At 35.3% G+C, this 26254-nt stretch overlaps 1 protein-coding gene across 1 annotated transcript; it reads left to right on the plus strand.

The window, feature by feature from the left end:
• The first annotated feature begins 8791 nt into the window (after positions 1 to 8791).
• On the plus strand, positions 8792 to 23047 carry minar1 (membrane integral NOTCH2 associated receptor 1). Its single transcript, XM_088640696.1, has 4 exons — positions 8792 to 9452; positions 10620 to 12915; positions 16907 to 17161; positions 21380 to 23047. The coding sequence occupies exons 2-4, from the start codon at positions 10666 to 10668 to the stop codon at positions 21575 to 21577; spliced, it is 2703 nt and encodes a 900-aa protein (XP_088496822.1). The 5' UTR covers positions 8792 to 9452; positions 10620 to 10665; the 3' UTR covers positions 21578 to 23047.
• The last annotated feature ends 3207 nt before the right edge of the window (positions 23048 to 26254 follow it).

Raw genomic sequence — 26254 nt, forward strand, 5'->3', positions numbered from 1 at the left:
CTCCTGCTATGTTCTGCTGCAGAGATATAACAAAATGTTTAAGGGGAGAAAATTCCAGGCGGACATTGGCTGAAAGGGTCTTTGTTACTAAAAGGTTAAAAACAATAATTGCATAGTGTAAAAATTTGTCTTGATATTGTATTTAATACATATGCTAAAGACTGGTACAGCTTTTATATGGTAATGTATACAGTATATTCTGACCCATGTACAGATGTTCACGTATGCTACTTCATCCTCTTGTCTTCAAAGCTTGCTTTGGGAATTTCTTTTATAGAGCATTTATTATATTAATCCCAGTCCTCCATCACCTTGAAAGCTATGCATATTGAACTGCTGACCCAATCTGTGGGCGATAATGCAAACGTTTGTGCAAGAACAAAAGCTGTCCAAGCAAGCTTTAATAAGTACACTATAAGAAAAAAAGTAGTATATCTGGAATTCAGAGCATCAAGGAACCAAGATTTTAACAAATATATTTTTAGAAAAAGTAAAACATTTCCATTTAAAATAAAAACAATTAATATACGTTTAAATAAAACACCCTCACAGGTCAGGAAATAACAAGTGAGGTCATGTAAATCTGTTACTGTTTGAGCTTACAATTTAGTGGTGGAGACAATATAGACTACTGTACAATGTTCCTTTTGAAGCTGTAGATAAAATACTTCTACTCATATTTCCAAACTCGTCTTTATAATTGCAGTGAGGTTTGGAGCTCATCATGTTACATCTATATGTCTATGCTAAAACCCTAAACATTGACAACATTAATGCATTCAAAAGTGGACAAATGTTTAGAAAGAAAAGTAAAAGTGGTTTATAAATCACCTAGCCCTTCACGGTTGACCCCACCCTCTAACGTGACAATATAATTGAGAAAAACTAATCTATAACAATGAAGAATCTAAAAAATGAAGAATGACAAATTTGATCTGCCAGATGTAAAAAAGGAAAATTATTGTTATTCCACAAATAACAAAAATACAACTCCTTTACCTAAATTTAGAGCCTATTTAGAACCTCACATTTGATTTTAATTAATCAATTAAGAAAGAAATTGGTGATCACCAGTGATGATTATGTGTTTGTAAAGCTGTAAATCACTCTCTTGTCTTTCTCTTCATTTCACCTACTGCATCAGTTTTCTATTTCTACTATTTCCTACTTTGAATCTCCTGTTTCTTAAGTATATCATTTCTTCATAAGAGCTACTGGTCATCACCTGGAAAATTGTAATGTCATAACCTGACAAGCCACCCAGTCTCCACTCATTTACATAAACTTTCCAGTTGTGCAAAGAAATCACGATGCCCACTATCTCTCAGGGTGAGTTACCAATCCCTTTTAAAACGAATTAAAAATAATCAATTCATAGAAATTGAAGACCCCAAACACAAAAAATGCCTTATACTCATATAAACAGATTAAGACCACCGGGACTTTTAGCTGCTATTTTTGCCTTTTACATAAAGGGATGAACCACAAACATCTACAGGATATTCTCCATTCCAGCTGCTTCTCCTGCGAGAGCTTCTCAATATCCTAAAAGACACCTGGGAGGAATAGAAACTGGAGCCATAAACAACAGTCTCAAAACGAGAAAGAAGCTAGAGGAGACTCCCTGCAGGTAAAGCAGGTCATGGCTGAAGCCCAGCATGCACAGACATGGTACAAAAGCGTGCATTTGAACAAGACTACCCGCCTGGACATAGTCTTGTTTACAGCCATAAACAGCCATGACAGGACATCCTGTACTGTCAAAATTTTCTCATCCCATCCTACGAGAGTGTCAGTATTACCAGTTTTATCTCATCCAGTCTTTCATATACCATCCTGTCCTGTAATGCTATTAATAAAATTCCATCCCTCTCATTATGTGATGTACTGAGCACATCTATTTGGAAGTACCAAATTTCATTCTTAGCCTTTTATGACAAATGTTCCTGTGCAAAATCATGCTAACATAAATTATCTACAAATGTTAACTCAGTGTTATACAACTTAAACTTATATTTCACTGTAGAGTCGCATTTAAAACTTAGATCACTTACTTTAGATTCTTTTTTTTCAGTATCCTTTGAATCTACAGAAAGCCACCTAAATATTTCTAAAACATCGCTTTTACCCTGCAGCACTGCATAAATGACTGTCACTTCTCATTAAGATAAGCCTTTCTAAACAACTTCGTCCCATCCGCCATTGTGCTGTGAAATAATTCTCACTGTTACCCTTTGAAAGAGCATTGGAAAGCTGGCTGTTTTTTATTACTTAAGCATCTCTTGTTCTAATTGGTTAAAAAGTATTATATCAATTATTGATTGGCTGGGTAGAAAATCAAATTTTGCAGACTGAGCATTCATTCCTGGTACTACAGAATGTTTCTGTATTATCCCATTTCCGAAGCATGTTTTCTTGCCTGTCCTGAGATTTAAACTCCTGTCTGTTCCTGTGTGTATCATTCCTGTACCATCTCATCCCGACCAACACATATTTGCTCCTATATTGTGGAAATCCTACTTTGCTCTCTAAAGGGAGTCAGGTTAGAAGAATAACCCACGGAAAAAAGCATTAGAAGACCAGTTAATTAAGTGCTAATAACAAAGCAGGAGTACGGGGAACAAAATGCACAAGATTGAATCTAGTACATTAGCATGTGATTATGATGTAATTAGAATCACTGAAACATAACTAATGAAGAGTTAGGGAGAGAAAAACAACATTAATGGCCTTCAAGCATTGTGACAATAAACACAGAAGACGTAGATACACCGCACCATATATCAAAAAGTGAATTCAGGGACTTGAAGGTACCCAAGATGCAGTGGTGGTTTCACACACAATATGGGTCAGGCTAGGAGTATGTTATAGACTACCATATTCAGACAGTAATAATGCAGAGCCATGGAATTAAAGAAGAAACATCTGTAAAGGAAGAAGTGGTTATCGATTCAACTTTCCAAACCACACCATGGAACAGAGTGTCTAATTCAGGAATGGTGAGAGCCAGGTTAGGGTAAAACTTGTCAAAGCACCCATAAGGTAAAGAGGAAGTGTTTTTTTTTATCCTGTAAAATCAGTTCCAAAATACTAAACAAAAGCCTAAGTTCCTCTTTTAGCTTCTAAACTAGATTTCTTCAGTTCCTCTGTATTAGTAGCTGGGCAACTCAGCTCTTTACCATCCCCAAAACAAAACTGTTTCTTAAACTTTCAGAACTCGTAACAGTTCCACCTGTCATTTGGTCAGATGTTTCCTTCCCTCTCTGGTGCTGTTTGTATGTCAGACTATCGGCTAATTGTCTGCAAACATAAACATAAAGATAAAGACCTGGGAGGCCTCTGCCTCTGCCTTAAAAAGTAATCTGATCATCTTTTCAGAATCATCTTTGGAGAATTGGTTAGGGGACTGAGGACAGCAGCTCATTGCCCACAGCATTCTGGGGGAATGTGGTTCAAACAAGGATCTCCATCTCGTCTGAACTTACCACCCTCATATAAAGAGAAATATCTAAAAGTATAAAAAACCTAAAGGGATGACCAAAAAGGATTAAGATGAAATGGTAGATATGGATAACAACTGCTTTCCTACTCATTTTAGCAGTCCACCTTTTAGATAGTATTCCTAGGTTGATCTAATCTTTCCCAAAGATTATGGAAAGCAGAGAGCAGAGAATAAACAGGAAAAAGGTTTCTGGTCCTGGAGACCACTGTGTCGTCTCTGAATAATGTCTTAACAACTGACTAACTAATCTCAATTTTGTAATTGGGGCATTTTTTTGCTTTTGCTTTCAGCTCTTAAAGAGTCTAATGGGATAAGTAATTGTTATCAACCCTATACGAACTTTTCAATTTCAGAAATGCCCTCATGCAAGTGTGTTGCCTGAAATGTAATCAACTGGACCTCTGAATAAGAAAAAAATATTTATTGTAGGAATGTTTGATACATTGTCATTCCCAACTGTCTCTGCTCCTCATAAACTGATCATCCAATAAGAGTTGTTAAATCAGAAATAAAGGTAACCTATTTGAGTTCTGTGGACTGTGGACTGAAGTCATTGGAAATAATACCCTTAAACAGGATATTTAAATATTTTTTTGAAACTGAGAACTGAGTGCAGTAACAGATTAAACAAATGTCTAAACAAGCAAGTAGATTAATTAATTCAATTAGCACTGGAGATTTAGAGCTTGGCCGGAAGGAAAACTAGAAGGCACAAGAATGTGTTTGGGAGCTACTGAATTTGGAAACTGTCATAATAACATGCTTTGAAGTATACCTTGAAACTCTACACGTAGAGTCTAAAACACAGATTTTAGCAAAGCAGATTATGAAGGAATGGGGAAGATTACAAAACATAACCATTTCTTGAAAGAGGCCATGTGGTCAGCTTTGGGTAGCATGTCCCAGACACTCATAACCCTCGACATCACAGGTAAGTACTGGCAAGGATACAGCAGTGTTCAACACAGAGCCCTGCCTACGGAAAAAAAAAAATGAAAGCAAATACATTGAATATCATGACTGAAGAAACTCTTAATGTGGCTTCTTTCTGTAATGTTTACAAAAAGTAATTGCCTTTCAATATACATTGATGTCAGTTTAGAAGTGAACTACAATGTTCAGATAGTGGAAGTCATAATATAATTATTAATTATTTATTATTAGTATAAGTTATCAGAAACAATTTAACCACTGACTTTGACAACATCATAAGGATCGTTCTGATGATATACAGTACGCTTCATAAAGCACAATAACAGAATGGTCTCCTTGCATTACAATGGGGATGTATAATAATTCTGTCCGATGTGTTCTTGATGTCCTAGAAATCTAATTACCTTTACAGAGAAATATGTAATTCATCAGTTTATTGGGAATTAAAAATAAATGCAAAGTTATGAAGTTATCAGGGTGAACAGAGATCAAAAAGGAAATATACACCAAAACTTTAATTGGTGAATCAATATATTCTTACTCCTTTGCATTTATTGTCCTAAATATGTGAAAATATTGGAAATGTAAATATTATATATCATTCAAACTTAAAAATCTAATTATATATAAAATTAAAATAGACAAGTAGTTATTAGGCAAGTACTTGAGTGATGAAGCATTAAGGAAATGTTAATACAATAACTCTTCTCGTTTATTACCAAACCACAGAGGGAAAAGGATGATAATTTCTGGTGTCCTTTGATATTGATTTTGTTGTACAATAATTCATTATATAATTGAAAGAAGAGTGATATACAAATCATTACTTGTCAATTTTAAACAAGTCTCTACTTTGGAAATTTAACTTCCTCTTTTTAAATGTGAGTGCCTGCATACTTGTTTAAGTATAATGTCAGCAAATGAAAGCTGTGTTTCTGAGTAAAACACAGAGGAAGATGCTGACCTCAATGTTGAGCATTGCCAAAGAAGCCTAAAACAACAGATCACATTAGGAGAAAAAACATGCATTTAATTATGACTCAAAAGGAGCTTTTATAGTCAGAAAATAAACAAGTTGCAAATAAGAAAAAGTATTTGGTAGTTTAGTAGCTAAGTGAAACTGAAATTTTGGCTAGCCATTTCTTAAAAGGGTCTCAGAGTGTGGGCATCAATGACCTTTATGAGAAGTCCGTTCAAGATACTCTCAGCTCTTGGTATAAAGAAGTATTTCCTCTTCCTCCCCTTTTAAATTTCCACTTGTGATCCCATCTCTTGTTTTTCTACTGAGTGTGAATTAGTCCCCTGGGTTAAACCTACAGTATGTATAACCCTTATACTGTATACCTTAGATACAGTATAAGTACTTAAATCAAATTTATTCTCAGTCTCTTTTGTTCTAGACTGAAAAGACTGAACTATCTTAACCTGTCAGTATATGACAGTTCCCTGAAACCAGAAATGTTGATGCTCTGTTTCAGCATACTTTTAAACAGAGTATCAGATGTAGTGACCAGAACTGAACACAATATTCTACATTAGGTCTGAATTTAAATTAACTTCTATATATACTGTACAAACATCCTATTGCTTTATTTCCTCCCCACACTTAATGTCTTATCGATGAACTACAAAAATCTACAGTATATGAACACCCAGATCCCTTTTCATACAGTATGTAGCCCATGTGCTGTATAGAGTGTATGTTTACACTATAAATGTCACTACAAATATCACTTTGCACTTCTTAATATTAAATTTTATTAAGCATGTGTTTGCCTATTCAATGATTTTGTCTAAGTCTCTATGTATCTGCCTTGCCACAGTCTCTATGTTTGCTATAACTAGTTTGCTAACATTGTCTGCATTGAAATATGAGACATAGATCAGGAAGGACAATTAACCTAAAATGAATCCCAATGTCATACCACTGTTTACATCTACTTATCTGGAATTTGTGGATCTCAACATCACACACTGTACCAAATACATTAACCAGGACTTGATCCATGTGCATACATTATATACTTGTTCAGGTGGGTAGCTGCGTCAGCATGCGTAGGCTGCAAAGGAACAAGTAATAGGTTTATTCCTAGACTTGTACATTATATACTGTATGGCATTTCAATTGAGAATCAACGATAAAGGGGGTCAAAAGCTTTCTACAAGTCTACATGCAGTGTATCATGTTGCATACTTTAGTCATACATACATAGCTTTTTAAATAACCTTTCCCTTTCTAAATCCATATTGGTTGTCTCTTAAAATGCTATTGTTTTCTACGTATTCCTCTAATTTCATTCTGTCTTTAGTTCAATATGCCAACCAAACCCTAATTAAAATGGAAAAAAAGTTTGAATTAGACTGATTTATTGGTTTAACCTGCTTGTCCGAAGTAATGACCACCTGACCATAAGAACAAAACTACCTGAACCCCCTTAAAGAACTGAGTCAGACATCATATGTTGGTGTAGAATCCATTAGTTGCAGAGGTTAGAATGAGCTTCTTGTACTGTCGCTTGTTTGAATCTGATCTACTGTGTACCTAACAGTCCAGTCCAGCATTCCAGCAGTATAGCATTCCAGTTTCATTGTGGAGATCAGCATTTCTTGATGAGCATCAGCGGCTGCTTCACCAATCAGGATTGAGTGACATCTCAGAGGTGGGACAGGATGAGTGGTGAGTAATTGGAAATTCTCACCAACAAACAGAGGGTCAGTTGACTGAGATAATCATAATTAATAGTAGTAGAAGAGGGGTTTATAAGGACTCATTAAAGAATAGTTCTTCAATGAGTCATTAAACAGAATGAGAATATGCTGCATGCTGAGATAGGCGTTGGCTCCCCCACTCCCTTGAATTGGATGATGCAGTTAGAAAATGAATAGATGGATGAATATATGAATATTTACTTTTGAGATTACAGTTGTGCAATAGAAGCAAATTAAAATATTGTGAAACCTATTAAATGTTGTGACATACTTAATTTCTGGAAAGTTTTTGAAACTTGTTTTCTCATAAATGAGAGCTAGAAATCTCAGCCTGTAATTAGACAATTGTGGCTTCAAATCCCACGTGCAGTTTGGCTCTTGAGTAAGGTTCTTCACTCAGAGTTTGTAAAATTCACAGCAATATAACTGGGGACAAACACATCCTGTAGGAGATTTTTTAAGGAAAAAGCATACGGCAGTAAATACAAATACATGAAACTTTGCATACATAGTGCTCTCTTGTCCACTATTGATTGAAGTTGTACTGTGCAGGAAATACATACATGACTGCTACTCAGAAACCAATTGATCCATCTGCATGATACTTAGTGTCCATTAACTTTGTTCTGTGTTCTATCTATGGTACTTATCAAAAATTGTCTCTGCCAGTTAATAACGAGGTTCTGTAAAGTTCACCAAATTTAGTAATGTGTTTTTGCATTGCAGTGAACACAACGTTTCTTTTCTTCTTTTTTCAGCATGGAATAAATCTTTACTTTGTCCATTGCAACCTATGTATGCTTACGCAGCTACCTACTTGAACTACTTCATACCTAAAAGATGTCCTTCTTTACTATAAAAATAGTATCAAGATTTTGTATTCTGCAAACTAACTTTTTTCCCAGGAAAGTAAACACATGAATACAAGTTTTAAAATACATTATAGACCTGATGGTTGGAGTGATGGTGTTTTAGTTGTAATAATTCAAGGTATTTCAAATAGAAGTCTCCAGAAAGTGTTAATTACTCCAGGCAGGCACTTTACACTAGCTTTAAAAGCACCAATTAAAATGTATAAGCATAGTTTTGGACATTTTATAATGATATCGCCTGACCGTCTGAGCTGACCTGAGTGAATATAACATATTTACTGTTACCTCGTGGGGGAAGGACAAAACGTAAGATTAAAGCAAAAATGACGTAACGCAATCAAAATGACAAGAAGTAATCGCACATTCCCATCTTCAGAGATAACATCTTCAAAATATAACCCAACAACGGGAACAAAATATTCTCCCAGTTTCACTACTATGAAGCAAATCAGTTGCCCACAGATGTTTTACAACCCGTAATTTAGAATGATGAAACTCCTGTATTTAATTAATCACACAGTATATAAGGCTTGTTTTAAACTCAAACCATGATTAAATTCACTCGGATTCAACTAGATCACTTAATCTATTTTTAAGAAAACGAGAATACCTCATCGACAGTCAAGATTTACATGAAGAAGCAACTTCTAATTAAACCTCTTACCACCTTTTCTTGTTACCATGTTGATTGGTTGCTTTATTTAGCATTGCACTCGAGACAGGTGCTTCTAACACTTTTCTTTTACGCCTTTTCCAAAAGTGTGAACCAACCAAATCCAGGAGGAAGAGATATTCTTGTCTCTGTATTACATATGATAACCAACAAACATTGCACAAAAAATCTCCTTTCTAAAATGTATGGGAATAAATACTACCTTATTTCTAACTGTTGTTGATTTTGTAAGAACAGTGACTACGTAGCAGCAGCCAACGCAGCAGCAGATTTGCTGTCGCAGTGCCAGTAGTATCAGTTGTTGTTTTTGGTGTTGTTGAGGCAGCAGTAATCATAAGGTGTAAAGGTGCAGTGTTCTTATTAAATTGAATACGGTAACCAGTTTTGCTGTACTTCCCCTGCAGTTGGCGAGAAGGTAGAATTACGTCATACTCCGTCGAAACAAAGCCGCTTCGGTCCTTTCAGCACCGCTGTCAGAGAGGGGACAGCTCCGTCTTTGAAACGGATTGATTGAGAATTGGAGTCGTGGAGAAAAAGAGGACAGTAAAGGGAAATAAACTGTTGTGAATCTGAAGACTCGAGGAAAACGAGTGAAAACCAAATGTGCGTCTCCAGTCTCGAATGAAAAACGTTTTGAAATGAACTGTGGAAAGCAAATTGAATATTTTAAGTGTTAACTTTGATTTACCGCTTCCTTACAGTTTAGGTAGAGCGTTGACTTAAAATATAGCATGGATGGATGCAAAAAAGGACCGAGCATAAGGTATTTGTTTTACTTGTGCTTCACTTTTATTTTTAAATTACGAAGAATCATGTTTCAGTTTAGCTATAAAATCAAATAACAGATTTTCTAAAATAAAATGAATTGTAATTCCTAAAGATTTTAACATGATTTTGTAAACGTACGTTTATGTCCATGCATACTTACTCACACATATTAAATAGTATGTGTATATAAAAGTGTACGTGTGTATCGTATTTGTCACAATATGCTGTTTTATTTAAACGTGGTGGGAACTGTGCATCAACATTGTTACGAGGGTACTTACACTAATAATAACAACGTTAATTTTATATAGCGCCTTTCATCATCTCAAGGCGCTGTAACAAGGAAGACATGGGTTAGATTCACTGTTATTATTTTAAAGGGGGTTTTGCCTTTGTTAATGCTAATGACACCAACTCGTCCAGTTTGCTTAATTTTCCTTTGTTTTCTTTTTTCAAACATTATTTTCTACCTAAAGGTACAGTACGACTGGCCATTAACAATATGTCTTTAATAGTGCTAATTATTACAATAGCGTGTGAGAAACAGATACGCTTTGGAACATGAAAGCTGAATTTTCATTTTAGCTGATTTTTCATTTCATCCCTAACTTCAGCAATTAACTGAGGCAACGGCTTTTCCATCACATTTGGGATGAAGCATTATTTTGAAAGAGACTGGTCTTTTACAAATGATGTGGAGTGCCCAAGACAGCTATAGAACATGCTCTGGTTGTTTGCTTTTATGGATGAGGTGTTAAGATGATATGATCGACTATTTTAGCTGACTTTGATTCTATTTCTACTATTTCTATACTAAAATAAGCCAAATTAGTTAAATGTACAGAATCAGTATTTCTAGCCTCCAAAAATATACACTATAGGTCATTGATAAAGACACTTTATAGACTATAACAGTACAGGTCCTGATTTTTATGTGTAAGGTACAAAATCTGCTAGAGTAGCACAATAAGTTTTGAGTTGTCATTCTGGTGTAACATAATTTGTAACGGTGATTCAAAATCAAGACTTTGCCATACTATATTTTCATATATTTTTTCAGTTCCTCAATTTATGATTAGAATTACTAATAATAGTATATTTGTATTGATAATAAACTGTAATACAATAGATTGCTTACTAATCACATGTATTTTAATTCCAGGACAATATTCTTTTAAAATAAAGAGCGAAAGAAAAACTAATTGATCATGGATCCAACACCAGAGTATTCTCTCTTCCTGGTCAGGATTCTGGAAGAGCTAGACACCAAACAAAGCAGTGTTTCTTACCAGGATCTGTGTAAATCTCTCTGTGCCAGATTTGACTTGGCTCACCTAGCCAAGCTCAGGAGTCTGCTCTTCTATACTGCCTGTCTGGATCCCAGTTTCCCTGCTACCCTCTTCAAAGACAAGATGAGGTGTTCAATGGATGACCAGCAGTCCAAAAAAATAATGGTGGCCGCAGACATAGTGACCATGTTCAATTTAATCCAAATGAATGGTGGGGCAGCCAAAGAAAAATTGCCCATTGGGCAACGGCCCAAGTTTCATAAAAATCAATCTTTTGAATCCTGTCGATCAGACACTGATGTATGCAAGTATTCTGACTGTGAACGAGCTTATGACTTCTTAGATGCGAGAGGGCATTCTGCAACACGGACCTCACCCTGTCCCAAAGCTGAATGCAACAGCACTCAGCATTTCATCCCGACTTCTGATCCAAATTTCTTGCTGGGAGTTAATAAGGAAATGAAATGCAGGGCTGCTTCCCTTGACAAGCTCCAGCTTCTGCCTCAGTATTCCAGCGGCAGTCCTCCACCTTGTGAAATGCAGAGCACCTACTTTCCTATGGATATAGATAGTGAATCAACAACGGATCAGGAATCCTTGCATATGAATTCAGGGATAAAAGAGACTTTCATGTCTAATTCAGAACCTTTTACAGTGCACTCCTGTGTGCAGAAAAGGAACATTTTCAAGGAGGATTTCCACAATCTTGCGGCTTTCACTCCTCAAGTAATTACCACAGATTCCAAGCCGAGTGGTAAAGTAACTGGAGGCTACCACAGGAAGGAGTCTCATAAGCCTGCTACCTTCTTTAACCACAGTTTTGAGCTACCGTACAATAACCCTTACTTTGAGCCAATAGCTTCTCCTCCTCAAGAAAAAAGACGGGTAAAGCATGAAAGTTTAGATGATCTTCAGGCATCCACTTACTTCGGACCAACGACGGTAACAGAAAATATCAATACCAGAAGGTCTTCAGGGAAACAAGGCAAACAGTCAGCATGGCCTGTGAAAAGCCTGAGCCTGAATACGGAGGAAGGACCCGATTTTGAAAGGTCCTTTTTAAATGGCAAGCAGCCCAAGGACAATCATCGCCATAATGTTAGCAACATGGACAAAGACCAGCATTATCAGTGCTCCAAAGAACAGTCAGTTATCTCACCTTCAGGGTTTGCCATTAAATCAAATGGGCCAAAAACAAAAGAGGCCAGCTCAATGTCAAGTGGCCCTGGTTTGGATAAAAGAGAAGGCATGAAAAGGTTTAAAGACAAAAGTATTAACTGCACATCTTTCCAAGCTACAAATGTAGACAACACACTGAGCGTGGGGACTCAAACAGACCAGTCAGAGCAGAGAAAACTAAAGGACTTTGCCAGTGCCAGTCACACAAAATACAGTGAAAGGCATTCCTTCAAACACTCTGATGAAGACTCTGAAATAGTCAGTGATGACATCAGTGACATTTTTCGATTCTTGGATGACATGAGTATCTGTGGATCCAGTGGAGTCATACAATCATCATGCTACAATAGCAATGGGTCCCTGTCTCATTTGACAAAATCAGATGGAGATAGTTCACCTGAGCATAACACAGTGAAATCAAACAAGACCGGCAGCAAGTTGGACAAATTGTTTCACTCTTTAGAAAACACTGATGATGAGCTTAAGGTCAGCGTCTGTAAACTGGTCCTAAGGATAGGTGAGATTGAGAAAAAACTTGAAACCCTCTCTGGTGTACGAGATGAAATCTCTCAAGTCCTTGCAAAGCTGAACAAGTTGGATGAAAAGATTCAAGAACCAGAAGCAAACAGCAGACCAAATGAGATGGATGTGGCCAGCGAGGCGCATTCAGATGGAAGCATCTCACCAAGGGTCTTCCAGTGTCACACCACTGGGCATGCCGTCAAACTAGACAATAACCCCGAGTGGTGCTGCTCAGATGCCAGTGGGAGTAATAGTGAAAGTCTGAGGGTCAAAGCCTTGAAAAAGAGTCTTTTCATCAGGAGGTCATCCAGGTCTTTAACAGAAGAAAACAGTGCCACTGAATCCAAAATTGCCAGCATCTCCAATTCTCCCAGAGACTGGAGAGCTGTCTCTTATTCTAGTCACCCTGGGGAGGAAATAAAGGAAAAAGATAGAGACAGCAAAGAAAGACACAGAAAATCCAAAGAGGTAATTTGTTTTATACAAAATTTTGGCTTGCATTGCTTTTGAATTAAATGAAAAGCTGCATCCCAAAAGAATAACTTTGTTCTTTAAAATAAAATACATTTTCCTTCCTGGTTATTCCTGGTCACATTAATCAGAATATAAAACATCTACATTATTTAATGTGTTATGTTATTTTATTTAATCCTCACATTTGTGTAAAACAAATTTACAAATTTATAGTACATTCACTGTTGTATATTGTGAACAGAAGTAGTTTTTTATTTGACGTATTATGTTTCCTTGGTTCTTTGTTTTCTTTGACTATAATCCTTAGATTTGTTATGCACACTATCAATACACAGCAGCACAATAACAGTGACTCTGTTGCTGAGAGTCTGACAAGATACTATAGATCTGATGAGCTATGACAGATGTTGCATTTCTGACTAATTGTTATGCATTCCTTTGCCACTTCTTGTGAAATCCACTTCCTGAGCTCAGAGGAAAAGGGACTTTCTGCAGTCATTTCTTGTATTACAGATGTCACTAATGTAATTTTTTCAATAGATAGATAGTGCTCAAGCAAAATAGTTAGATCATTACAAAACAATTACATTTAATTAACTAAATTAAAGCTTAATCATACCCAAACACAACAAAGCCTAACAGGACATTTTTACCTTTAATCATACCATGATTAGTAGAATAATTAACAACAGGTGGATGTATTTTTTAAATCATCAGGTGCTCTGCTGCTCTTTAAAATATCATGTAGAGTATTGTTAGGCTCAGTGACTCAGGGATTCGCTCAGTATGGGCAAATCTTCATGTAAGATTTGGTAAGTTTGATCTTGGTAAGCAGGTTGTGCTCCTGAAATTTATGTTAAATTATGATAAGATATCAGTTTTAAGGTTATTTCACAACTGTTTAAGACCTAATCATTAAACATAATGCGCAGCTACAAGCAATGCCGGGCAGCTTTTGTTTTGTATCATGTAAAAGTTTAACATTTCCTTATTGTTGCTATGAAAAATACAAACTCCTCTTTTTTCTTAAACAATGGCCTTGGATTTCTTTGTGAAATCTTGACCAAACCAAGTCAATCTCCCAAACTTCACAATTCATAAACACATCTCTTCAGTCTGGTGGCAGAACATCTTTTAGATGCACGTTAATAACTCCAATGTGTTGTTTTTGTCATGCATAAAAATCTGAGCTGAGATCTACTCAAATTGTCTTGTCTAAACAAATATGTTGATGTCTTCTTGAACACTTGAACAAATACCACCAAAGACATACATATACAGTATACTGTGTAAAAAGAAAGATCAGCCTTTATATACAGTATAAGTAGTCTCTTTTACTGTATTATGGTTTCTACATTGAAAATGTCCTCCCTTTCTTTTAGTCCTCATATGTTCCCCTAGCAGTTGTGCTTTCTGCATACTCGGCTCCCAATTAATAACTTGCTTTCTCAACTATGTTTCAGCTGAGATGGCTGTATAGGGTCTCTTTGGTTCTAATTATGCACTCGGTATCAATCACTGTCAGCAAGATCAATTCGCAGTAGTCAATGAATCATCTGCTCATACTCTTCTACTGTTCTATCTGCACCTTTTTTCATTTCTTCTTATACACATTAGTGTTTATTTGGCTTCACTGCTGGCTCTTTGCCCAGAGAGAAAGCCGCCAACTACCAAAGCCTGCCTGCTGTTTACTACTTGTTTTAAGTATTCCTGGGACCAAACATTTTCTGGACCACCCTGCAGAACTGTGTTACAACCTCTCCTTTCAGTATGGTGTGTTTAATCCTTCCCAGCAGATACATTCTCTCTTTTTATTTGCTCTGCTTCTGCTTTTGGAATCTCTATCCTATTTCCATGTGAATTTACTAACCCTAGATATATACTTATATACACTAACTGATGGAGCTTAATTTCAATTGTATGTTTCCTTATATATTCCCTGCTTTATGGAAGTTTCAATCATGTTTTTTTTTTCTGTTTCTAATTAATAACGGCATTAGCCAGCACCTATGTTCCAGCTTGAGTTGTCATTTCCCAAAATGCCCTGCAAATGGTCCTTTTGGTCCTTCCCAGGGTTGTTTATTAAGAAGAAGTGTGAACTTAATATTTCACATTAAATAGTGATTGCTTATTATGTGGTGCAAATTATTTAAAACCTTTGTCAGAGATAGACAGGGGGCAGTAACTTATCCGATTGTGCCACTTTTTTCTTGCCTTTTTCCCAGTCTTTCTGCATTTACAGTATCCTTTTCCACTCTCCTTTAACTGATTGCCTCAAACTGCCAATGAGCCTTGCAAGTCATTTTGTTAAAACCATCTGTAAAGTGGCTTACTAAGTATCACTCCACACAATTTGTAGCAGTGTTCTCTTTCCGGCATGCAAGGTTCCCTGAAGGGTTTTAAGACCTCTCATCATTTTTTACAGCCAAACAGCTCAAGCTTTGACGATATCAAGTAAAAAAAAGGGTAGTAAATTTGTGTTGTCCAATTGGCCTTGCAGCAGAATAAAGCATAACAGAATTTCCTTGAAGAAAAAAGTATTGTCATTTTAGTGAATCCCATTATTGTGTCAGGGAGAATATTAAGATGTAAAATTATGAAAAGCATTCTTATTTTCCATATTTTTAATTAAAAATGTCTGATGTTTAAAACGTGAGAGTTATAGAAATTCATGAAAAGTCAGTCACTTGAGTATATTTATGCATCCAAGAAACTGCAGCTAGCAATCTGTTGTATGAGATGGGTACAGAATATGTATACAGCAGAGTAAACATCTAGTCTAGGGAGACAGTAAATGTTGTTTTTCTTTTGGCTTGAATCAATAAAACTACTTTCTCCTTTCAATATTTTTTGTATTTGGTGTATTGACAGGTCATTGTAAAGTTCAGTGAAAAACCTCTAAGATGTACAGTAACAGATTTTGCTATATAATGAATGCTTACATCTGCATCGCATGTTGTTTCTTTACAAATCATGTAAGGGTACAAGTAAGGTTATGCATAAAACAGAAATGGAAAGATTGCTCTAGAGGGAAGAATTAGAGTTAGTTTCATAGGATAATACATATATAAATAAGGATTATTATAAGCATGTATTCATGCTACTAAAAGGATATATAACACCTATTAAAAGGCTATGTTTGGCACATAATCTTATATCTCTAAATCTACTGTTTTTTACAACTCTGCTGGATCCAGCACACCCCTCTGGTCAGGTCTTCAATCTTTTAAACAAATACAGACAAGTAAAGATTAACATGCCCCAGTGTGACACATTTGAACCTAACACCAATGTAATGCTGGTGCACTACGTCTTGGAATTATCCTTATCAAAACCAATAACTCATTCTGCAAACAATTACTGACTGCTAGGAACAGTCAGAAACTGTTTGGAAAAACTGCAAAAATTTGAACAGAAAATAGTCTTTTATGACAATCCCAGACTGCTTTGTAGATGTGTTGTTTGAGCTAGCAATTGCATGCAAATAAAGAGACAATTTTAACAGTGTATGCTGGAAAACATCCTCAAATCATGCTTTGTTTACATGTGATGAAGACTGTTTGCATTGGAGGGCAATTTATCATCAGCTTGAAGATATTAAATGCCAACATTAGTTTTCATAATCTTGCTGCGCTTGTCTTAATAAATTAGTGGCCTGGCAGAGGTCTCCTTTGTCTGTTTGCTGATGAAGGTGCAAAAATAAATAATGATACTGGGAATGCTTAAAATCATCCTTAAATATTATGTTTAATAACAGAGCCAATAATATTAATGATAATATTGATCATAACACTGATAGGAATTACACTGCTTATATATGACATTCCAGTTTTAATGTGATAATGGGATTTAAAATCCCTTCTTTTAGTAGCTCTGCTTTTTACTTTCATTTCCCTTGTGGCTTCTGTGTTCTGAGCTTGTAAATTGTTTCCCTCAAGGACCGTCTTTTTCTAGCTTAAGGAACTCTTGTGGTTTTTATCCACAGGCAGACCGGCAGTATGAAATTCCCCAGGCACACCGGACTTCAAAGCAACCAAAAGATTCCTACTTGATAGAGCAAGTCTTCAGCCCTCACCCTTTCCCAGTGTCTGGAAAAGCGCACATGAAGAGCAACCCCCTGTACACAGATATGAGGCTGACTGAGATGTCTGAGGCAAAGCGGCCTCAACCCTCCTGGACGATAGAGGAATACAAACGAAACTCAGGAGACAAAGGAAAGCTTGCAGCTTTGGACCTGCAAGTGAGTCTTAATGATCTTCTTTCTCTTGTACAGTACATGCACTGTTTGTTGATTTCCATTTCCACTATCTGAGCACCTTCTTGTTTACAATATTTCAGTTTATGTGTAACTCAGCTCCTAGTGCTCAATGAGTCTCTTACTGGCACCTAACCCCTGGGTTCTCCAGAACATTAATATCCCACATGACAGGAAACTGTCTATTGTTTTTTTTTTCATTTACTACTTTATTTCACCAGGTATGTCAATTGAGAATAATTGAGAAGCACCCCTTTTTGGATTTGAACCCATGATCATCCTTTCCAAGTCACTACGGGTTTAGTAGGTCCGTAGGAGTGGGTTACGTGATCCCTTGAAAAAGAATAAGCTTTATTTGTACAGATTAAAGAGAGATTAGATAGTACGGTTGAACAAACATATATTTGTATTTGTTACTCAGTTACAAACTCAGTTAAAGTTAAACAATTAAAACCAAAAAACTAAATAATATAATAATAATAATATAATTGTATTATTATTATTATTATTAAAAAAATAAAACCATCTTATTTACAGAAATTGTATACACAGAAATGTTTTTCCAGACGATGGACATTTTGTCTTTCACTGGAAGAAAGGTGAATTTCAATATTACTTAACTGATCAAAATACAAATACAAATATTTGTTACGTTGTATTTGTATTTGTTACGTTGACATGGATTGTACATTAGTAATGTGTCGCAAGAGGACCCAAATTTTGCCATGGTCCTACAACAATGCACAGTCTCTTTGAGCTCCATGACAATAGTAGCCCATCATTTGACATATACAGTAACAGTTCACATCTTGCACATGAAGCACAATAAAAAGGGGGAAAATACAGGTTGGTAACTGTTTAGATCAATATTTTTAGAATTTATACTAATTCTTTGCACTGTAAATAGCAAATAGGTCACTGTCTATGGAGCTGAAAGTCCCTTTCATGTCATCGGGTTCTATTAGTATTCCTCTCCCGTTCCTTTTCATAAAAGGGATTGCTCAGCCTTAGACAAGCTCAACATGCCTCTCTTTTTATTAACATGGTTGGCAGTTATTTCTCACTTGCACAAAAGAATGTGCGAGAAGCCAATGCTGAGTCAATAACTCGTTGGAAATAGCTGCTTTTTGCCCTACCCTCACTAATGCTGCTGTGGTGATCTGTGTGTGTATGAGTTTGAGACAAAGAATAAAATCATATCTAAAAGGTTCCAAACAAGTTAATATCTTATGATTTATAACATGAGCTTTCTGTCACAAAATGACCCATCAATAAGATGCTGTAGGATTCACATGTTCTGCAGTGGTGTAGAACTGGCATTGTGTCTGCCTGAATAGCCCTTCTTCAAGACATTACATTTTCCCATTCCTATGTCTACACCTATGTAAAAACTTCCAAAAGCCAGCTTTAAATTTATGATTTCAGGGAGACGGTGGTTGATAATGCAGACCTGTGGGTGGTGCCTTTCAGTAAAAGAATAGCAAGTGTGGTACTATATGATATGACGTGGTATGCTGTGCTTTGATGGCAAGTAAAATATTAAGGTGTGAGGATTTCTTCTTAGAACCATTAATTATGTCCCTGGTTCAGCTTTATACAGTATTACACCCTTGTTTCCTTTTTGCTTGAGGTGAAGACTTTGACATTCACCCTTAATAATTAAACTTTAAAACACCCTGTGTCCCCAGGCAAGTAAAGTAAAATCAGTAGCAGTACAATCTATTATTAATGTGGCAGCTAAAATTTAATCTCAAATCTCTAAAATAATCTTATTTTCAACATCCACTGACTATTCCTCCTTGGTCTGTGCTACTCCAGTAACATACCCAATTGTGGTATCTGAAAAAGGAACTGTTAAAAATGGTCACCTTCAAAAAGCAGTGATTTTTAATTTACTTATGATCAATTTTTACAGTTATCCAAATGTACAAATAAAATTAACCTTCCAGCCCAGCTAATCCTAAGGACACGTGATTGCTACAATCTTCTGTGAGGATTCTTCTGGTAATATCACTTGCTTCTTGACCTGCAAAAGGGCATCACTAAGAGACCTGCACCATTAATTCCAGTAAACCTGCACTCTGCTCTGATGTAACATGCAATCCTGCCAAGTAATCCAGGCAATTGATTGTGACAAAATTGCAAGTGTTTGAAGATTACCTTTTCTGGGCCTCAGCCATTATTGTCATTACACAAAACTGTCTGAATAAAATAGGTATTAGAACTGAGATCATTGCACCTTCTTGAAGTTTGCTTCATTTCTTTTTTCTTGAATCTTTCTCTCATTGTAATAAGAATTTTACAACCAAATGAGGAAGGAATTCACATTAGCATTTAGACCTGCTTCATAAAATTAAAATTATACATTATCCAAAGTAAAGACAGCTGTGTTTTATTTCCTGAACTGAAAGAGCTAAATGTTTAAGTGCAAAGCCAGGTGTAACAAAAGGCTATGTAGTTACCCTTGCACAAAATTCTTAAAATTAACTGAGCTACTCAGGCACAAGGCCAGTACAGAATTTATAGCTCCATTACCACATAAGCACATCACTGCTGGAGAGGATGATTATATCTTTCCTTCTTATCCTGTTCTTCTGCGTTTATAAACATAAAAATATGATTTCTCTTTACTCACATTTACTCTGCAAATTCTGATTATGGTTTAGATATGAGAATCTTGGTATTCTGAAGAAATGTATACTGACAGGCATTACAAATGCAACTAATTAGTCCTAGAACCAGTAACCTTTGTTGTGTTTTTAATGCCTCTCAGTATATTTTTAACCCAGTCTGAGACAAAGCAGGTAACAGTTTCACAAAGCTTTTTTTTCTGAAATTGGAAAAGCTCTCTTTTTAAAAAATGAAATAACCAATTATTTTTTATTATCTACCCACACAATTTGGATTCATCTATTGCCTAAAGTCTTGGAATGACTCCTGTATCCACTTGAGCGAATATAAGACATCCTCCTTTGACACGCATACCTGCAGAACCACTCATCATTTGATTCACAAATGATTGACAACAGAGCTAGCACAGTTTGGAGTACAGAGTCTGTCTCTGAGGTTCTGAGATACCATGCAAGTCACAGGACCTGCTAATGTGCCGAAAGCTAAGAGGATCCTGATGACCGAACCTAGCCCTACCCAAACTGACACAGAGACTGCCATTTTATTCAGAACAACTGTAATACCTTGAATAAGGAAATTCATGTGAATCAAGTCATTAAATGTCAGTTGTTTTTGATTCTAACATTTCAATAAAAAGGTGTTTTTGTGCTGCCGTGGATTAGTTCACACACCACTCAATGGCAAATTGTCCCTCTTCATTTTATAGTAATCAATTATTTGAACCTCCAGAAAAGTGATTAAAAGAAGTGCTTTGTTTTGTTTTTTTCAAAAAGCTGTAGAATAGGCTCTGGTATGCACCTTTATTTACAGTATGTCATGTTTAATGTGATAACATTATTCTACCTGGTAACTTTAAGCACTTAAAGAACAAAGGCAAAAGGGCCAATTATATGGATGGAGTCCTATTCTGCCTTGAGCTGTAAGTCTCTCACACAAGTACAATGTATCTCTTGGTCAATGTCAGAGTGGTTTATGGCTTCCAGAGCTTATTGTTAGTGCACATATAATTTGAAACAAACTACTACAATTCATGACAGAACAAAGTTTGAAGGCTAGAGGTAGGCCTTTGAATCCTAATGTAATTATAATTATTTTTAATTGTAAGTTAAAAACTTACCCCCCAAAAAAATGTTCTTAATGACAATGGAAACACAAGATTTGTCATTATTTTCAAGGCTGTTTTAATTTACTGCACACCTTTTACCATCTGAAAACCCATGCTTTGAGCTTCTTTGTTGTTGAAGTTTGATAAAACCTAAAACATTCATTTCATCTTTGTTATCAAACAGCTATATTCAATGTCCCTCTTTTTGCTTGTTGTATCTTAATGATGAAAAGTAGTTAAAATACCTTTTAGACTAGATACTCTTGCAGAGGCTCTATCTAGACAGCCAGCATTGCTACAATAATCTACCAAGATGTGCTTGAACACGAACTGGAGTTTAATTTGAAGGCCTGAAGTGCTTTCAATCCATTTTCCACATAGTTGAGCTTGTATAAAATCAGAGGACTCTCTTTCCAAAACAATTGCTGCACTAAAACATTTCCTTTTTACTTTTCTCTTCCTTCTAGACTCAAGAGTCCTTAAACCCCAATAATTTAGAATATTGGATGGAGGACATTTATACTCCCGGATATGATTCTCTCCTGAAACGCAGGGAGGCAAAGTTCAGGAGAGCGAAGGTTTGTAAGATAGGTGCACTGATTGCAGCAGCAGCCTGCACGGTCATCTTGGTCATTGTTGTCCCTATTTGCACTATGAAATCCTAAAAATATTTAAAGTTGTCATATTTTATACAGCTGTAATGTAACCCTTCAGCTACTTTGTCTTAAATTATATATACAGTATAAATAATATTTATTATAGTAGGTTGACAGGAAAGATTTTTGTATGTGTTTTTATTTATATAATTATTTATGTTTTTTTTACAAACCAATCTTGTGGGATATGTAAATTTCATTACAAATGTTTTCATTTTAAATATTTACCATGTTTTGTTCTATTTAAAAGCTAAGTAAGAGGTTTATAGTTGTTTTTTAACATAATTTCACTACAGGTTGGTTATATAGCAAATGAAAAAAATATTTATTTTTTGAGAGTTCTATAATTCAAATTTTCTTTGAGTAAATTGACATGCATTGATGTGTTTGCTCTGGCTTTGTATTATAATTTATCTGTCTGAATGTAAATGGAAGAAATGAAGATGTTTTAAGCCCTAAAACTGAAACGTTATTGACATTGTTCTAATCAGTAAATTTTTACTGGGTTTGTGCAATGTGTTTTCTGAGGAGGAAGTATAACTAATCTGAAAGCAAAAAAAACATGTTCATTACAAACAAGCACCCAAATATTAAACAACCATTGATCTTTTTTTCAAATGTAAAAGAAGGAATATGCTTTGCTTAGAAAGTAAGAATTAAATGTGGCTTTGAACCTTATTTCTTTATGTCAGCTGTATAGTTGTTTTTCTTCTGATACTGTAGTCCAGGGAGATCCAAAGTACTGTAGGTGGATGGTTAGTAATGGAAATTACTTGTATTTTGCAAATCATTACAGAGTAAGCATTTTTAACACCAGTAACGGCTAAGTTTTAGTTAAAATATTACAATCTAGCATGAATGAACTGAAAACCAGGATACGCTTTAGGTGTGCCTTTAACATACTATTATAGGCAAATACACTATACTGTTATTGTTGTCAACATCATAGCAACAGCTATAACAATGGCATATTTAAGAAAACATACCTTACAGCTGGTTTACTATAAGCTTTTATCATCCACCAAGAGGAGCTCAGTGTTTTGAGATGAGCCTTATTTTATTTTAGGCAAAAGAGATGCCCGCGTGTGCAAAGCCAGGTTCAGAAAAACACTTTTCCTACAAAGCTGCCAGTAGTAATGTCTCAGTGTAGTCTCCCTTGGGGCCTTAGAAACAGTAAACTGCCTACCAGGATCAGTATTCTGATCATAGCTCCATGCACATTTCTACACTCAGAATTTTATGTGGTTGAACTGAATGACCTTGGGTGCCGACATCAATATCACTAAGCAGGGAGAGAAGTGTTTAGACTGAAATAAGTTTACAGAAACTGTCTGATCAGTCTTGTTCCTCCGCCTTTATAAACAAACTGTGAGCCGTTGCAACTGTAGTATTTTGTAAATAATTTCAGTTTACCAACACATTATGTAAACACTGGTGTATCTCATCTAGAATAATAAAACCATACCTTTCTGACTGTTACTTCGTGTGCCTTTCTGTTTCCTTCTGCCCAAATAGACCTCATACAGCTCTTTCCATTAGGAAGATTTTTGCTAAAAGTGTAAATTCATCTGTGTTTCTCATAGAAGGCTAATTTTTTCAGTAGCGGAAGAATGTATTTGAAATCCCTTCCAGCGAAACTCTTTTTTGTCCTTTGCAGCTATTATTTCTATTTCACGCAAATCTTCTAATCTGAATGTTTTTTTTTGTGCAAAATACTGTATGTTTTAGAAACAAATGTTGCATTTTGTAAATGATAATTTCACTACAACTTTCCAGGCTTTTTTCTAAAAAAAGACTTCAGGCAAGGAAAAAACAAACTAAATGCCTTAAATATTACCAAGGAGTTCATATAGAGATTTCAATTATAATGATAGAATCATTATAATTCTATGTACAAAATGTCAACAAAAACAGGAAAGCTGTTAAAGGTTTTCTTATTTAGCACAACCACTCTTAAACCATCTACAGTATAATTAGTGAAGGTCATGAGGAGTTCACTGTGTCATCATCATTCCTTTCCCTCTGTAAATAAAATAAGAAATATAGCAGCTACTGTACAATCCAGACTTACATGAGGTCTGTTTTTTTCTAAAGGAATCCTGTATATTTGAAGATCAGATAAGAAAAGCTATGTTTAGGTGAAAATTGTAATTACTAAGAAGAATTTTACAAAAATGCTTTTCAGCATTTTGTAATATCCAGTACAACTTCTTCTGCCACAAATGGAGAAATGCAAAACGAATCTGCAGGAAACAATGTCATCCATGTTTAATTTATATTCCTTTATAAAAGGCCAATGAAAAATTTAAATTTTACATTATCTACCAGGCAGACCAGAATGGATGTGTAGGATGTGTTGCTAGGTTTATTTAACTTTAAAATTGTTGTATTGTGTCTTCTCTTATTTTATGCAAAAAGTGCAGATATATTTCTAAACAAACAAAGTTAGAAGTGTTTATTTAACTATGTGGCTTTTACTATATACAAAATGTTGCCTAGCAGCATAGCTTTGGGGCACAAAATATAGCAAATATTCATTTCTGCACAATAAAAGAAGAAAGATATAAAAGTGCTTATGATCATTAAAAGTATAAACTGAAGAGAAAGCACTGTGAGTGCTGCCTTGAAAACACAAGAAAATCAGAAAATGCATTTATCATGATAAACCGATAGTTATGATTGCAGTCTTACTGACCTTGCCAAATTAATACTGTAGGCCCTTTTTTCTGAAAAAATATATTCTAGACAGGAGATTTGATTTGTATTATCCAATTGTGTTTTAAAAAGGAGACAATTGATAGAAAAACACAAATTAGCTGCTAATTATTAACCACATACTGCTCATAAAAGAGGAAATGCTATATTTTGTGATGTCACGGTAATAGAAAGAAACAGATTTCTGGTTTGTGAAAGCATTATTACAATTTTTTTAGATGCTTTGAAGATTATTCTTAGTACACTGTGTCAAGGAGGGCATGTTGGAAAAAGGATTGCATTGTAAGTATTGTCAGAAATGTTGCAGTCAGGTGTCTGGGCTTAAGGGAGATTTATAGGGAAATGTGTAATTTTTAAACAGAGATGACCTGCAGGTTATGTAAAGAAATAATACAGAGAAATTTAAACAAGAATTTGTAAGTTAGCCTCCACGCAGGAATCTATAATATGTCAGAGCCTAAGGGAATAACACAGAAATATATTTTTTTTCATTTTGTCTTAGTAATATACTGTACTGAGGTTGTATGGAAAATAATCTAATTACATTAAGATTATTGTTTCATAAAACATGAGAGTATTACTTTCTTTACATTTCAAGGCAATACCATACAAAATTATTAATTATAAATTCCATACATAATTATTAATTATTAGTGGAAGGAAAAAATGTCTTAATTTGTCACTCCACTTCAGAAATGTAATCTAATACTCTAATGCTTAAAGAAATCAAAAGGGAAAAAGAATTTGTTAGAGACAACATTTTCATTTTTTCAGTTCCAAATTTATTCTATCATAATAGCTTGCAAATAATTATAATATATGCTTAATAGACACCATCCAAAAATGCCTTAATAGATTTTATTGCTTATGACATAAACATTACAATAGCAGCGATTTCCAAATGTTCCATTTTCCACTTTCACATCTCATGTTAAGTAAAGAACCAATCCAGTTTAACGCACATTAGGAACTGGAATGTACCTGATAGGGCTACTTTGGAAACGTTGAGCAAATGTAAAGTAATGTTTGGCATTTTGGGCAGTTTTTGTTGTTTTTCTAAATCGGATGGTTCACTACAGTAGCATGATCTGTGAAGCATTTGTTAAAGAGTCAACCAAAGACCTCATTCTGTCAATCACCACTAAGCTCAGAGTAGTCTTCAAAAAACACCAGCTAGCTGATCTGGGGAAGCCAGCCTTCTGGACAACTTCCTCCAGCTTTCAGCCCTCCTCTGAAAAAAGTCCCCAAGCCCACATGAGATTCCAAGCAAAGATTCCTCTGTGATTTTATAGATTTGGGTGTTACTACTTTCAGAAACTGCATGACAGCCTATCAAAAACATTATTAAATATTGCATTCCATCAGATTCATTCTTTAAATACATTTATTCAGCAGAATTAATTAAGTGTATGTAAAACCTATTAGAAACTACGGAAAGTATATGTTATCATATTGAAAATTAATCATATACAATTTCCAGATCTTGAAAACCTAGAGTAAAGCCTCAGTTTACAGCAGGTACTGAAGTTAACTGGAGAGCCAAATACTGAACCTAATGTCAGTTAGATGTCATGCCAGTTCCTCAGGTTATAAAGAGAAACTAGTGGCAGCAAGGAGCAGGGTATATTGCATATTAGGAGAAAAACAATTTTTCCATTATATGAGCCTAGAATTGATACCAGTTTCTTTGCACCCTAGCCAGTAAAATAAAGTTATAGCCTTTCCTAAAGCCACAGTAGCTGCTCGGAGTTTAAGAGCCAGTCTGATAAAGATATGACAGATAAATAATTGAAGGAAGTGATTTGCTATCCAGAATTGACCTGCAGTATCCAGCCTTCTATCCCAGCATTATATGCTCCATCACATGTGCTCTCTAGATAAGAAAATGCATTAAACAGAAAAAAATGTTCAATAACCTATAAATAACTACAGAAGAATAATTATTCCCTCAGCATCCATTCTGCCTATACT

The sequence above is a fragment of the Lepisosteus platostomus genome, chromosome 7 (genome assembly GCF_059453375.1).
Source record: "Lepisosteus platostomus isolate fLepPlt1 chromosome 7, fLepPlt1.hap1, whole genome shotgun sequence".
Taxonomy (NCBI): Eukaryota; Metazoa; Chordata; class Actinopteri; order Semionotiformes; family Lepisosteidae; genus Lepisosteus; species Lepisosteus platostomus.